Consider the following 16,158-nt stretch of genomic DNA (forward strand, 5'->3'; position numbering starts at 1 on the left):
TATTTTTTACTATTTATCTCTGCTCTGGGGATGGGAGGGTGCGCACCCAGGTAGCGTGGCAGGCTATTCCGTTGCCTAGCAACAGGGGGAGCGCTGGTTCGAATCCCTGTTACCTCCGGCTTGGTCGGGCGTCCCTACAGACACCATTGGCCGTGTCTGCAGGTGGGAAGCCGGATGTGGGTGTGTGTCCTAGTCGCTGCACTAGCGCCTCCACTGGTCGGTCAGGGCACCTGTTTGGGGGGGAATAGCATGATCCTCCCACGCGCTACGTCCCCCTGGCAAAACTCCTCACTGTCAGGTGAAAAGAAGCGGCTGGCGACTCCACCTGTATCGAAGGAGGCATGTGGTAATCTGCACCCCTTCCTGGACCAGCATAGGCGATGGAGCGGTGACTAGGACGTTTTGGAAGAGTGGGGTAATTGGCCAAGTACAATTCGAAGAAAATCACCCCCCCCCCCCCAAAAAAAGATGGAGGGGATGCATATGCTTGATTGTTTGTTTGTGTCAAATTAAAAAAATTGCAAAACCCAATCTGCGTTTACCACTTTTGGCTGGACCGGCCAGGCCAGCCCTACAACCACGAATGTCTGTTCCGGATCATGTGACTGAGAGAACAAGTTACATGACTGGGCCACTGGATCAGATGACCAGCAACGTCACTGAAGTTATGCGATTGGTCGGCTAACCAATTGATGCCACTGGTAAACACGGAAGTGGGAGTTTTTGGCTAGACCAGCCACGATACATTTTTTTCCAACCGCACTGCTAGAATTCTGCTCTCTGATTGGTTAAGGTTAGCTAGTGTCAGGGTGGGGTTAGGGTTAGCTAATCAAAGGCATGCGAACACTTTTGTCACACGGACGTTTGATCTGAAGTTGGTTGGAAAAGTGCTACAAGGGGACCGGCCAGTGGGGCCAGCCCTACAACCGTGAATGTCTGTCACTGTCTCAGGTCTTGTTACTCATTCTGATGAGATTCTAATTCTTGGTGATTTCAACATTCATCGGAATAAGGCAGCTGATCCTCCAAGTAAAGCTTTTCTAGTGCTTGTTGATACTTTTGGGTTCGCTCAGTTTGTTCAGGAGTCGACTCATTGCAGTGGTAATACCCTTGATTTGGTTTTATCAAAAGGGATAGCTGTTTCTGATCTGAATGTCTCTCCAACCACATCTGCTGTGTCAGATATTTTCTTATCAAATTTGAAGCATTATTGGCCTGTCCTATTAATGTCGGCACAGATGTAATTGCTACTTGCTACATTGGTCCATCTGCTGTAGCTGCATTTGGCCAACAACTGCCTGAAGTCTTGGCTCCTTTCACTGCAGACTGAATCTGTTGAAAATTTCACTCGTGATTTAAATGTGGCCCTTTCTAGTCTCCTTGATTAAGCTGCACCTCTCACTACCAGAGCTAGGCGACTAAAGAGGCACCCTGGTTTAACGATGAGACACGTGCTCTTAAGCAGGCCTATAGGAGACTGGAACATAGATGGCAAAATTCAAAATTGGATGTCTTTTACCTATCTTGGCATGAGTGCTTATTGAAATACAAGCATGCTTTATATGCTGCAAAAGCAGCATATCTCTCTCGCTTAATCAATATTAATAAACATATCCCCAGATATCTCTTTGACACTGTATCTAAATTTACTAAAAAGCAGCCATTTATCAGCTGCTCACCATTCACGGCCCATGAGTTTCCAGACTTTTTCTGCAATAAGGTTGATGAGATCATAAACAAAATTAGTTCTTCAACTCCAGGTATTCCTGCAGCTACTCCTCCTGGAGGTGGCGAATATTGGGCTAGATGTCCTACTTGCTAAAAGGAATGCGAAGCGGTGTGGTGGCCTCTTGCTTCCTGGTGTAGTGATTGCCGCGGGTCCATCAGGACCTTAGCATTTGGCCGCTCCTATGCAAATGCGTCCGCAACAACACCGTCTCGTGATACCTCCTGTTTTCACCAAGTCTGCTGCAGGGGTGACCGGGTTCCCGGCGGTATAACTGGGTTGGTCGATTGGACTTGTTAGCCTTGGTTGGCAGCCAATCTAGAAGAAGGACAACTCTGATTTCAAAACCGGGTAGCTGAAGCTCGTTAGCCTTGCCAGGCAGTTCATCTAGCAGAAGGAAAACTCTGATTTAAACCTCCGCTGCCTTGCGGGTATAAATGTATACAGGAAAGGCTTCGGGAAGAAACCCTGAGAAAAATCTGCACCCGTCTCCATTGCCAGTCATCTTGCTTAGTCTTGCCACTGGTAGTAGGTGGTCTCGGACGAGAGAGTGGGGCTGATGATGCGCAACTCTTTCATTATGCAAGTCATCAGTCATCCATCACAGGATGACTAGATGGTCCTTGTCGCTGCGACGGACGTATAACACCTTACCAAATTCATATCGATACAATAAGTCACTGATAGTCCCTGTTATTACAGCTTGTAAGACTATCTCCCTTGATACTTTGACAAAGCTTGTGTCAGCTTCTAAATCAACTACTTGCCTACTTGACCCTTAACCAGCAAAACTTTCTAAAGACCTCTGGCCTTTCCTGGGACTTACAATGAATTGTTAACACTAGAATGACTGGTATTTCATTCCTACCTAAAATGACCATGGGCGGTCAAATTGACAGCCGGTTTTTAAACTCTATATTCTGTGAACATAAATACCTAATTGAGATATTAATGTATTGCATATGTTAGTATGTCTGTTTGGAAATGACTGACACCAAAATTACCATTTTAACAACTATAATACTATTTTTAAACAATTAAACTTCAGAGACATGGTCGAACTTGAATAGCAAAACTGAAAAAACGAATATAAAAACAAAACGGAAAACAAGGCCTATAAAACGTGAAATGTAAAAAAAGAGCTGAAAATAAATATCGAAACAGTCCCAAACAACGACCAGAACTTAAAAACTACTAGAACGACCATGGGCGGTCACTTTGACCCCCACGGTTTTAAAATTCTACATTCTGTCAAGGCCGGAGGGTGTGCTCCAATTATCGGGGCATGACATTGCTCAGCCTCCCTGGGAAAGTCTACTCTAGGGTGCTGGAAAAGAGGCTCCGACCGACTGTCGAACCTCAGATCCAGGAGGAACAATGCAGATTCCGTCCTGGCCGAAAACAACAGACCAACTCTTTACCCTTGCGGAAGTGCTGAGGGAGGCATGGGAGTTTGACCAGCCAGTCTCCATGTGTTTTGTGGACTTGGAGAAGGCTTACGACAGTGTACCCCAGGGCACTGTGTGGGGGATACTGCAGGAGTATGGAGTACCGGGACAGTTGCTGTAAGCCATCCGGTCCTTGTATAATCAAAGTGAGAGCTGTGTCCGCATTCTCGGCACAAAGTCAAACACGTTTTCGGTGGGTGTCAGACTCCGCCAAAGTTGCCCCTTGTCTCCGATTCTGTTTGTGATATTCATGGACAGAATCTCAAGGCGCAGCTAAGGTGGGGAGTGTGTCCATTTTGGGAACCTCAGAATTACGTCTCTGATCTTTGCAGATGATGTGGTTTTGTTGGCTTCATCAGAACGCAACCTCCAGCATGCACTGGGGCGATTTGCAGCACCTCCAAGTCTGAGGCCATGGTTCTCTACCAGAAAATGGTGGATTGCTCCCTCCGGGTTGGGGATGAATTGTTGCCTCAAGTGAAAGAGTTCGAGTATCTCGGGGTCTTGTTCACAAGTGAGGGTAGGATGGAGCGGGAGATTGACAGGCGGATGGAGCAGGAGATTGACAGGCGAATTGCTGCAGCATCAGCAGTAATGCGGACATTGTACCGGACCGTTGTGGTGAAGAGGCAGCTGAGCCGGAAGGCAACGCTCTCAACTTACCAGTCAATCTTTGTTCCAACCCTCACCTATGGTCATGAGCTTTGGGTAGTGACCAAAAGGGTGAAATCACGGATACAAGCGGCTGAAATGAGTTTCCTCCGTAGGGTGTCTGGACTCAGCCTTAGAGATGGGGTGAGGAGCTTGGACATCCAGAGGGAGCTCGGAGTAGAGCCGCTGCTCCTTTGCATCAAAAGGAGCCAATTAATGGGTTCGGGCATCTGATTAGGATGCCTCCTGGGCGCCTTCCTTGAGAGGTTTTCCGGGCATGTCCAACTGGGAGGAGACCCTGGGGTAGACCCAGAACTACAAGCGGCTGAAATGGGTTTCCTCCGTAGGGTGTCTGGGCTCAGCTTTAGAGATAGGTTGAGGAGCTCGGACATCCGGCGGGAGCTCGGAGTAGAGCCGCTGCTCCTTCGCATCAAAAGGAGCCAGTTGAGGTGGTTCGAGCATCTAATTAGGATGCCTTCTTTTGGAGGTTTACTGAGCACGGCCAACTGGGAGGAGACCCCGGGGTAGACCCAGAACTTGCTGGAGAGACTACATGTCCAATCTGGCCTGAGAACACCTTGGGATCTCCCAGGAGGAGCTGGAGAGCGTTGCTGGGGAGAGGGACGTCTGGAGTGCCCTACTTAGCTTGCTGCCACCGTGACCCGACCCCAGAGAAGTGGCTGAAGATGAATGAATGAGTGAATTCTGTCAAGATACATACCCAATTGAGATATTAATGCATTACATATGTGAGTATGTCTGTTAAGAAACTAACTGACACCGAAATTAACATTTTAACAACTTTAACACTATTTTTCAAGCCATTTAAAATGGCCACTGTCCAACACCTGTAAATACTACAACGCGTCAGTGGTAGTCATGGTGCATCTGAAACAGTGTCTGTAACAAGACATGTTGGCAATAATCAAAAATCAAGTTTAGACTACTACTCTTCACTGGAGAACACTAGTGTTTTTCTAGGACAGAGCAATTAACTTGGCGAAGGAAATGATATGACGAACACGTGTCGTAAATAGTGACATGATGCGCGTGATCAAGTGCAAATTACGTGCGGTCATTTTGACTGGTCATGATTGTTTTAGCTAGATCTTATCATAACTTTTTTGTGTGCAATTGATCTAAAACTCATTTTAATGCAAATATATGCAATTTTAAGAGCATTCAGAGAGCGGCAGGTCTGTATCTTTTTCCCCCCCACAAAGTTATTAAACTTTGAAAATCCAAAACGGTCACACGACTGTCTTTGGTCCTCTAGTGTTCAATTTTAATTGTACAATGTTAATTTATCACTCACTACTGCACTCTTGCCAGCAGTTTTAAGACAGCTGTGGTTAAACCTCTACTTAAAAAAAAACGCACCTCGATCCAGGGTCTCTTAATAACTATTGACCAGTCTCTAATTTTCCATTCTTTTCTAAAGTACTAGAGAGAGCTGTGTATCATCAACTTTCGACCCATATAGAAGAAAACTATCTATATGAACCTTTTCAATTGGCTTCGGGGCCCGTCACTCCACTTAAACTGCTCTGACAAGAGTGATGAACAATCTTCTACTAGCTATGGACTCCAATTCCACTTCTGTGCTTCTACTACTGCACCTCAGTGCAGCGATTGATGCCACTGATCACTGTATACTATTAAGACAGAATAAATTCTAATTTTGGTGTCTCTGGCTTAGCTCTCTCTTGGCTTAAGTCCTACTTATCTGGAAGAACACAGTGTCTGTTATAATATTACATCAAAATTCTCTGATGTTAAATATAGCATACCTCACAGCTTGGTTCTTGGCCCTCTACTTTTCTCTGTTTATATTTAACCTCTTGGTCAAATTATATGCAGTCATAGAATAAATTTCCATCGCTATACGGATGATACTCATCTGTATATGCCAATAAGGGCTGATGAGCATACCTAAATTACTAATTTAGAGGCCTGATTGGGTGCTGTTAAAAATTACATGTCATTAAATTTCCTGCTTTTAAATCTGGATAAAATTGAAATGCTGGTTTTTGGTCCTAATAGACACAGACCAAATTGATCAAGTAACAATAACAATCAACAACTCTGATTTCACAAAGTTTGGCAGCCAAAAATCTTGGTGTTACATTTGATCCCAGCCTTTTCTTTGATAAGCACATTAAAGAAATCATCAAGACAGCCTTTTTTCACTTATGTAACATAGTTAAGATTCGGTCTTCCCTGTCTATGGCTGATGCAGAGACTTTAATGCATGCATTTGTTTAATCCTGACTTGATTATTGTAGATTACTGTAATGTTCTGTTTTCAGGCCTGCCACATGCTAGTACTAATTCTTCAGATGGTTCAAAATGCTGCAGCTAGAATCTTAACTACAACTATAAAATTTGACCATATTATATCAATTCTTGCCTCCCTTCATTGGCTTCCTATCGTCGTTAGATCAGACTTCAAGGTACTTTTGCTGACTTATAAAATCCTAAATGGGTGTGCACCCATCATACCTGTCTGGTCTCCTTAAACAATACATTCCATCTTGAGCTCTCCACTCTCAAAATACAGGGCTCCTGTGTGTACCCAAAGTTAAAACGAAGTCAGCTGGGGGCAGGGTCTTTTCCTACTGGGCCCCATTCTTGTGATGAAACGTTTCTGTCAATAAACGTACCAGTACCTCTGCTGCCTGCTACTGCCGCTGCTCTCCACCCTGCCTGCTTCTGCTGCTGCCGACTTCCACAGCCCTCCTCTCCAATCTGCTGATCCCCGTAAGCCTCCCCCAACGCCCCCTCTCTGCCCAGCCCTTGCTCCACAATCAGCCCCTGGCCCCCGATAATCTTCCCATCCCAGCCCCTTTCCCCTGCTGCTCACCTTCCTCGGCTGGCTAACCAGCTAACCAGCCTTCACTCTCTCCCCTCGTTGCACCCCTGGCCTCGGCTACCTTCCCCGCCAGCTAACCAGCATCCGCTCTCTCCCCTCGTCACCCCCTGGCCTCGGTTAACTTCCCCGCTAGCTAGCCAGCTCCCACTCTCTCCCCTTGTTGCACCCTCCGACCTTGGCTAGCTTCCCCGTTAGCTAGCTAACCAGCTAAACCAGCCTCAGCTCTCTCCCCTCGCTGCCCCCAGCCTCGGCTAGCTTCCCCGCTAGCTAAACAGCTAGCCAGTCCCCGCTCTCTCCCCTTGTTGAACCCCCCGGCCTCTACTAGCTTCCCCGCTAGCTAACCAGCTAGCCAGTCCCCGCTCTCTCCCCTCGCTGCACCCTCCAGCCTCGACTAGTTTCCCCGCTAGCTAAACAGCTAGCCAGCCCCCGCTCTCTCCCCTCGTTGCTGGCTGCTCACCCAGTTAGCCGGCTAGCTTGCCCTGCCGAATTGTTGGGTTGATAGCTAACTTCAGGACTGCTGGGTGCAGCTTAGCTAAGCGAACTACCTCGAACTGTCGCTGAGGACTGTCGTTCTGTGGGTGAGTGCCATTCTCTACTCTAGCGGACTAACCATGGCTAAAGCCTGTCTTCTCATTATGCTTTTCATTGCGTTTTCTTCCATTCTTGCGCGTGAACCTTATGCAACGTTACCAACGTGTTTGAGTGCAGTGGTACCTAGCTGTGAAACAGCTGGTACCTATGCACCAAACAGAGACAGCGACGCACTCCTGCTAACCAGAACCTTGGGACTGACACATAATGCCAACGATATGATCTCCTTTGTCCTGCCACTGCTGTCATGTCATATTATGAATTTGCTCCATAAAATGATTTTGCTGCCTTCTGATAAAAATCCTGATAAAACTGTGTATGAAATGAAAAACGTCACAACCCCCAGTTAACTCCCTGCCGTGCTTTGATTCTGCTGCTACTGTTAATGTCTGGTAATGTTCATGTTCATCCTGGTCCATGTCATGTATCTAGTCCCACAAGCTCTGGCAATGTCCTGCTACTGCAAATCACTGTACTGATACCAACCCTATGAACCTGACCTTCGCTGATTGCTCCCGCAAAGCTCTGGGTTTCCTCCATGTAAATGCCAGAAACCTGTTGCCAAAAACGGATCAGATAAAGGTATGGGTTCACAGCTCTGAACCTGATGTATTAGTGATTTCCGAATCCTGGCTAAAAAAGAGCTTGCCAGATTCTGCTTTTGCTATTGCAGGCTACAATGTCTTTAGACAGGATAGGTCCTCCAGAGGTGGTGGAGTAGCTATCTTTACTAAGGAACATCTCCATTGCTCCATCGTCACCAGGAAATCCATGTCCAAACAGTTCGACCTACTTATTCTCACCATCCAGCTGGCCCAACACTCAACACTGTCTGCTGCTGGCTGCTATCGCCCCCCCTCTGCCCCACCGGTGCTCTACCTGCCCTTAGCGTCCTCCTGGTCCCTTATACCAAGTCTGAGCTTGTGCTAATGGGCGACCTTAACTGGGACATGCTCAATCCTCCAGCCCAAGTCCTACGACAATGGGACTCCCTTAACCTCACACAAATTATCTCCAGTCCCACCCGGTACGACCCCATAAACCCAGATCTGTCTGAAAAGGGCACACTTATTGACGTCATTCTTACAAATAACCCCAATAGGTACATTTCCGGTGTTTCAGTAGAGACCTGAGTGACCATTGTTTCACTGCCTGCATCCGCCATGGTGGCATAGCCAAACAACCTGTCCTAATTACCCACAGGTGACTGCTCAAACAGTTCAATGAACAAGCCTTCCTCCACGACTTAACTGCTGTCAAGTGGGACAGAATAAGCCTACTCCCTGACATCAATAACGCCTGGTCTTTTTTTTATGACTCCTTCCGCAAGATAGTCGATAAACACGTCCCTCTAAAAAAATGAGGATCAAAAATAGATGCAGCCCGTGGTTCGACCGTGACCTAGCAGAACAGCTCCGCCTTAAAAACGCCATCTGGCATAGAGCCCGCTGGTCAAAATCTCCCGAAGACTGGCTATCCTTCCGAAAAATCAGAAACAAGTGCACCCAGGCCATCCGCAAAACCAAAACCAGCTACTTTCAAAAACAGTTCAGTCTCAGTGCCTCAATCCTCACAAGTTCTGGAAGGCCGTTAAAGAGATGGAGAAAAAACCCTCTTCATCCCAACTTCCCCCCTCCCTGGTGGTCGACGATCTGGTCATAGCTCGAAAGGAGCGTGTGGCAGAGGCTTTTAATAACCACTTTATTAAAGCCGGAAACCTGTTTGAGTCTACAGCACCTTCTGCTCCACCATCTATCCCTCGGCCTCCCAGTGCCCCTATGCCTCCTACCTCTCCTTCTAACCTCATGCCCTCCAGTGCTACAGTGCCTCCTGTCTCACCCCCCACCTCTCTGCCCAGTCCAGCTACATACCACAGCTTTGGACTACAGGATTTTACTGAGAAAGAGGTTTCTGAAGTCCTCAGTAAACTGGATCCCAGGAAGCCCCCTGGCCTCGACGGGTTGGACCCCTTTTTCGTTTCAGTATGCAGCAGCCAATAGCTGGAACAGGCTACAAAAAACCCTGAATATGGAAAAATGCATCTCCGTCCGTTCCTTTAGGGAAACCACAACAAATACACTAGTGCACTCTTGCAGCTGTTTTACCTGAGCCACCATTACTGTTTGTCTGTCCTCCTGCTCCCATGATTGTTTTATACTCTGCCTGTATGTCATAGACTAACCTGCTGCCCCCCCCCCCGTGTTTTTAAACCCTGCTAAACATGCGGTATGTCATAACCTGGTGCAACATCCCTGCTGTCTGCTTTATCGCTGCTAAATGTACTAACTACCTGAGTTGTATGTCTGCTTACCTCCTAACTGCCTGCTACACTGTCCCATTAATTGTGCTGTCTGCTGTAATTAACTGTCCACTGTCTAACCCTGCTGATCTGTATGCTGCCAATACCATTAATGCTTTGTGTGTGTTGTATGTTGCCACCACTGCTTACGTGTATTAACCTACTCCTGGGTTATTCCATATTTGCTGCTACTGCTCTACTGTGCGTGAACGTGTGTGCTATGTCTTACCTGTTGCTATATGTCAGCCTTGTTCCTCTGCACACTTAAGTATGACCACTATGAATGTTTTGTTGTACTGATTGTGATGTCCATATCTGTGTACTTGGCCTGTCATGTCACTGCTGTTCCTTGTTTTTACCTCTTTTTTTATTTTACTCCCCATCCCCTAGGGGGCACTTACCCCCAACATAGGCCGTTATTGTAAATAAGAGTTTTCTCTTAATTAACTTGCCTATTGAAATAAAGGTTGATGATGATGATGATCTTGTGGAATAACCAGCCTGCTGCTGTCAGATCACAGTCTGTTGAGTCCTTTAAATCCAAACTTAAAACTCATCTTTTTGCCTTAGCCTACAATTATTTGCTTTTAAGTTGAGTGCTTCCCAACGTGTACTGCATGACGGGTCAGTTTCTGTCTCAATGAATTTACCAAGCACTGTTCTGCTGACAAGATTATAGAGTATAGATTACTGACTATTGCAAACTGTTCTCTTCTCTTAAATGTCTTTTCTCTCTCTGAATGATGTCTTCTCATTTCTCTTCTTCTGTGTATGTGAATGGTGTGATGCGAGTCTCCCTTATGTGCATTTGCAGTCTGTCCTCCTCCCAGGTCTCCATGGTGATGGTGGTCACCACCTGGACACTGCTTGGCATCCCCCTCATCACATTTTCTTTTTAAATATCTTATAAATCCATATAATGTTGTTATCCTGGTTCAATGTTATATCCTTCTCACACTCAGATGTGTTACTAATTTTTTTTTTCTTGTCTCTTCTCCCGCATGTCAACAGTGTGATGTGAGTCTCTTGTGTGCATGTGTAGTCTGTCCTCCTGTCAGGTCTACATGGTGATGGTGGCCACATGGCTCAGGTCCTGGGCTGTTCCGGTGGCATCTGGACACTGCTTGACACCCTCATCATATTCTTCACATATTTTATAATTCCATTATAATTCTGTTAACCTCTTTCAATGTTGTATTCTGTAAATTGTGTTCAGACAACGTCCATTGCACGTCTGTCTGTCTTGAGAGAGATCCCTCCTCTGTTGCTATCCCTGGGGTTTCTACCTATTTTTTCTCTCTGTAAAAGTTTTTTTTTTTTTAGGGAGTTGTTCTTTATCCGATGTGAGGGTCTAAAGACAGAATGTTTTATTGCTATAAAGCCCAATGAGGCAAATTTGTAATTTGTAATATTGGGTTATACAAATAAAACTGACTTGATTTAAATCATGTTTAGAGTGACTGAGAACAAGTTACAAGATTGGGCTGCTGGATCAGGTGACCGCAAATGTCTGTCACTGATCAAGTTTAGAGTGACTAAGAACAAGTTACACGATTGGGCCGCTGGATCAGGTGACCAATGACATCACTGAAGTTACACAATTGGTCGGCCGACCAACGACGTCACTGGTGAACACAGAAATGGGAGTTTCCCTATTGGCAGCTGCTCTTTCAAAATGAATCGGTGCAGCGGTTCCAGCTTATTCCACATTCGTCGCATACTAATGAATGGAATATATTGCTGCTACTGAAAAGCTAAGGCCACATTCACACTACATGCAGCAATGTGCGAAAAACGCCAGTCCTCCCATTCATTTGAATGAGTGCAGTAATGTGTTCAGGCTGTGGCAGTGCGTACCGCAGGGGGTTCAGCAAAAAAAAAAAACAACAAAAAAAAAACAGTGGCTGGCCTGCAAGAAGTAGAACCAGAACCAACTTTTGCCGCAACACACCCGGACGTCACACTGTGGTGGTCAATCACGTAAGCTGGACGTAAACTGGAAATCAGACCAAAGAAGCTCACAGGAAGAAGAGCCTTGTTTCTCCAATCCATAAGGTGGCAGTAGTTCACCTAAAAGCTGTTTGCCAACCGCCATTCTTTTTTGTAGTTTAATGGCAGTTGGCAAACACATTATAAGCCTGTTACTGCCACCTTTTGTGTTGGGGGATGGCGTTAAAGTTCACAAAACGACGTCACACAAACGGGCCATGTAAAGACCCCCCCACACCTCCGCACAACCCTGCGGCAATCTGAACATAACATTTTGCTGCTCTTTCCACATCTGGTTTTGCACAGTAACAGTCCAGCATAGAGCAGAGTAGGAGAGAAAACAACTCCCCATACGCCGAGGCATGAGCAAGAGCACACAGTTAAAGCATCCCAAATAAAAATCACTCAAGACAAAATATGCAATACAGAGTTAGTCTTAGAAAAACAACAGACATCCGCAGATAGAAAGATGAAAGAGGGGGTAGTGAACAGATAACTAGAATAGTTATAATTAAAATTAATTTCTCTTTCAAATCAAACATCCTAAGATATGAGTGGAAAGTATTGATCTTGCAACTGCATTTTTTTTACTCGAATGTAGCATAACCATGTCATGTGATATGCTACTTCAGTATACTTTAACAACAAATTATACTAGGACCACTAAAGAAAATTGCAGATGAATATTTAATATCCAGGAATTCACATTATAGACGGTATCACTGACTTTCCCTGTAACACATCGGCTGCAATTTCGAACACTGACCACACGGTCCAGCCGTATATACTAGGTTTTGACCTAGTCTTGTTCATGGTCGCCATGATAACATACAGTCCATCCGGAAAGTATTCACACCCCTTCACTTTCCCCACATTTTGTTATGTTACAGCCTTATTCCAAAATGGATTAAATTCCTTTTTTTTCTCATCAATCTACATACAATACCCCATAATGACAAAGCGAAAAAGGTTTTGTAGAAATTTTTTGCACATTTAATAAAAATAAAAAACTGAAATATTGCATGTACATAAGTTTTCACACCCTTTACTCAGTACTTGGTTGAGGCACCCTTGGCAGCGATTACAGCGTCAAGTCTTCTTGGGGACGAAGCTACAAGCTTGGCACACCTATATTTGGGGTATTTCTCCCATTCTTCTCTGCAGATCCTCTCGAGCTCTGTAAGGTTAGATGGGGAGCATTGCTGCACAGCTACAGTGGCTTGCAAAAGTATTCATACCCCTTGAACTTTTCCACATTTTGTCACGTTTTGACCACAAACATACATATATTTTATTGGATTTTTATGTGAAAGACCAACACAAAGTGGCACACAATTGTGAAGTACAAAGAAAATTATACATGATTTTAAAAAATGTTTTACAAATAAAAAACTGAAAAGTGCGGTGTGCAAAAGTATTCAGCCCCCCTGAGTCAATACTTTGTGGAACCGCCTTTTGCTGCAATTACAGCTGCAAGTCTTTTGGGGTATGTCTCTACCAGCTTTGCACATCTAGAGACTGAAATTTTTACCCATTCTTCTTTGCAAAACAGCTCAAGCTCAGTCAGATTAGATGGAGAGCGTTTGTGAACGGCCGTTTTCAGATCTTGCCACAGATTCTCAATTGGATTTAGGTCTGGACTTTGACTGGACCACTCACACATGAATATGTTTTGTTTTAAACCATTCCATTGTAGCCCTGGCTTTATGTTTAGGGTCGTTGTCCTGCTGGAGGGTGAACCTCTGCCCCGGTCTCAAGTCTTTTGCAGACTCCAACAGGTTTTCTTCCAAGATTGACCTGTATTTGGCTCCATCCATCTTCCCATCAACTCTGACCATCTTCCCTGTCCCTGCTGAAGAGAAGCACCCCCAGAGCATGATGCTGCCACCACCATGTTTGACAGTGGGGATGGTGTGTTTAGAGTGATGTGCAGTGTTAGTTTTCCGCCACACATAGCGTTTTGCATTTAGGCCAAAAAGTTCAATTTTGGTCTCATCTGACCAGAGCACCTTCTTCCACATGTTTGCTGTGTCCCCCACATGGCTTCTGGCAAACTGCAAACGGGACTTCTTATGGTTTTCTTTTAATGATGGCTTTCTTCTTGCCACTCTTCCATAAAGACCAGATTTGTGCAGTGCACAACCAATAGCTGTCCTGTGGACAGATTCCCCCACCTGAGCTGTGGATCTCTGCAGTTCGTCCAGAGTCACCATGGGCCTCTTGGCTGCATCTCTAATCAGTGCTCTCCTTGTTCGGCCTGTAAGTTTAGGTAGACGGCCGTGTCTTGGTAGGTTTGCAGTTGTGCCATACTCTTTCCATTTCCGGATGATGGATTGAAAAGTGCTCCGTGAGATGTTCAAAGCTTGGGAAATCTTTTTATAGCCTAACCCTGCTTTAAACTTCACCACAACTTTATCCCTGACCTGTCTGGTGTGTTCCTTGGACTTCATGATGCTGTTTGCTCCCCAATATTCTCTTAACAAACCTCTGAGGCCGTCACAGAACAGCTGTATTTGTACTGAGATTAGATTACACACAGGTTGACTATTTAATCATTAGGTCAACATTCGATCATTCAGCAATCATCAGGCAACTTCTGAAGGCAATTGGTTGCACTCAGAGAAAAGGGGGCTGAATACTTTTGCATACCGCACTTTTCAGTTTTTTATTTGTAAAAAAAATTTAAAATCATGTATAATTTTCTTTGTACTTCACAATTGTGTGCCACTTTGTGTTGGTCTTTCACATAAAAATCCAATAAAATATATCTATGTTTGTGGTCGTAACGTGACAAAATGTGGAAAAGTTCAAGGGGTATGAATACTTTTGCAAGCCACTGTATTTTCAGGTCTTTCCAGAGATGTTCAATGGGGTTCAAGTCTGGTCTCTGGCTGGGGCACTCAAGGACATTCACAGACTTGTCCCGAAGCCACTCCTTCGTTGTCTTGGCTGTGTGCTTAGGGTCGTTGTCGTGTTGAAAGGTAAACCTTCGCCCCAGTCTGAGGTCCTGAGCGCTCTGGAACAGGTTTTCATCAAGGATCTCTCTGTACTTTGCTCCATTCATCTTTCCCTCGGTCCTGACTAGTCTCCCAGTTCCTGCCGCTGAAAAACATCCCCACAACATGATGCTGCCACCACCATGCTTCACTGTAGGGATGGTATTAGCAAGGTTATGAGAGGTGCCTGGTTTCCTCCAGACATGACGTTTGGCATTCAGGCCAATGAGTTCAACCTTGGTTTCATCAGACTAGAGAATCTTGTTTCTCATGGTCCGAGAGTCCTTTAGGTGCTTTTTGGCAAACTTCAAGCTGGCTGTCATGTGCCTTTTACTGAGCAGAGGCTTCCGTCTGGCCACTCTACCATAAAGGCCTGATTGGTGGAGTGCTGCAGAGATGGTTGTCCTTCTGGAAGGTTCTCCCATCTCCACAGAGGAATGCTGGAGCTCTGTCAAAGTGACCATCGGGTTTTTGGTCACCTCCCTGACCAAGGCCCTTCTCCCCCGATTGCTCAGTTTCGCTGGGCGGCCAACTCTAGGAAGAGCCCTGGTGGATCCAAACTTCTTCCATTTACAAATGATGGAGACCACTGTGCTCTTCAGGACCTTCAAAGCTGTAGAAATCTTTTTGTACCCTTCCCCAGATCTGTGCTTCAATACAATCCTGTCTCGGAGGTCCACGGACAATTCCTTTGACTTCATGGCTTGGTTTCTGCTCTGACGTGCACTGTCAACAGTGGGACCTTATAGACAGGTGTGTGCCTTTCCAAATAATGTCCAATCAATTGAATTTACTGACTCCAATCAAGATGTAGAAACATCTCAAGGATGATCAGTGGAAACAGGATGATGGGTTTATTCTTAATAAATTTGCAAAAATTTCTACAAAACCTTTTTCACTTTGTCATTATGGGGTATTGTATGTAGATTGATGAGAAAAAAAAGGAATTTAATCCATTTTGGAATAAGGTTATAACATAACAAAATATGGGGAAAGTGAAGGGGTGTGAATACTTTCCGGATGCACTGTACCTACACAGGCAGAGCACTATGCAATTGTGCTTCTCTTTCCTTAATTATCAATTGCAAGTAACCTGATTCTAAAAGTTAATAAGGTTTGACTGACTAACAGGGTTTTTTTTTTTTTGTAAAATGTGACTCTTAATTTCTTTTGTCCACATGGCTCCTCTCAGACAGTTCTGCTCATCTCCTTACCTGAAGGGTTTTCCCGAGTCCCATACAGTGGGCCAGAATGCAGCCAGAGCCACCAGATTTTTCTGTCTTTCTCACAGACTCACAGCAGCAGTCCCACATAAACTGCACCCCTGCGGCAGGCATCAAAAACAGAGTAGAGACAAATTCAACAAAAAACATTAACTCTGTCAAAGCTTTTCATTTACAGGGTTGCCATCAAAATGTTTAGACTCACTCACTCTCTTGACACACACACACACACACACACACACACACACACACACACACACACACACACACACACACACACACACACACACACACACACAACCTATGAACATGTAATATTTTCTCTGTGAATACTGTATGTTGTGAATAATACCATATTGTACT

General features: G+C 45.1%; 1 protein-coding gene across 2 annotated transcripts in view; it reads right to left on the bottom strand.

The window, feature by feature from the left end:
* The window catches only part of atrx (ATRX chromatin remodeler), a 66,187-nt gene that overhangs the window by 34,472 nt on the left and 15,557 nt on the right, over positions 1-16,158 (bottom strand). For both annotated transcript variants that reach the window (XM_056282493.1, XM_056282485.1), the window contains exon 16: positions 15,787-15,896. In XM_056282493.1, the coding sequence (XP_056138468.1) occupies positions 15,787-15,896 (110 nt within the window). The remainder of the gene's footprint in view (positions 1-15,786; positions 15,897-16,158) is intronic.

The sequence above is a fragment of the Lampris incognitus genome, chromosome 1 (genome assembly GCF_029633865.1).
Source record: "Lampris incognitus isolate fLamInc1 chromosome 1, fLamInc1.hap2, whole genome shotgun sequence".
Taxonomy (NCBI): Eukaryota; Metazoa; Chordata; class Actinopteri; order Lampriformes; family Lampridae; genus Lampris; species Lampris incognitus.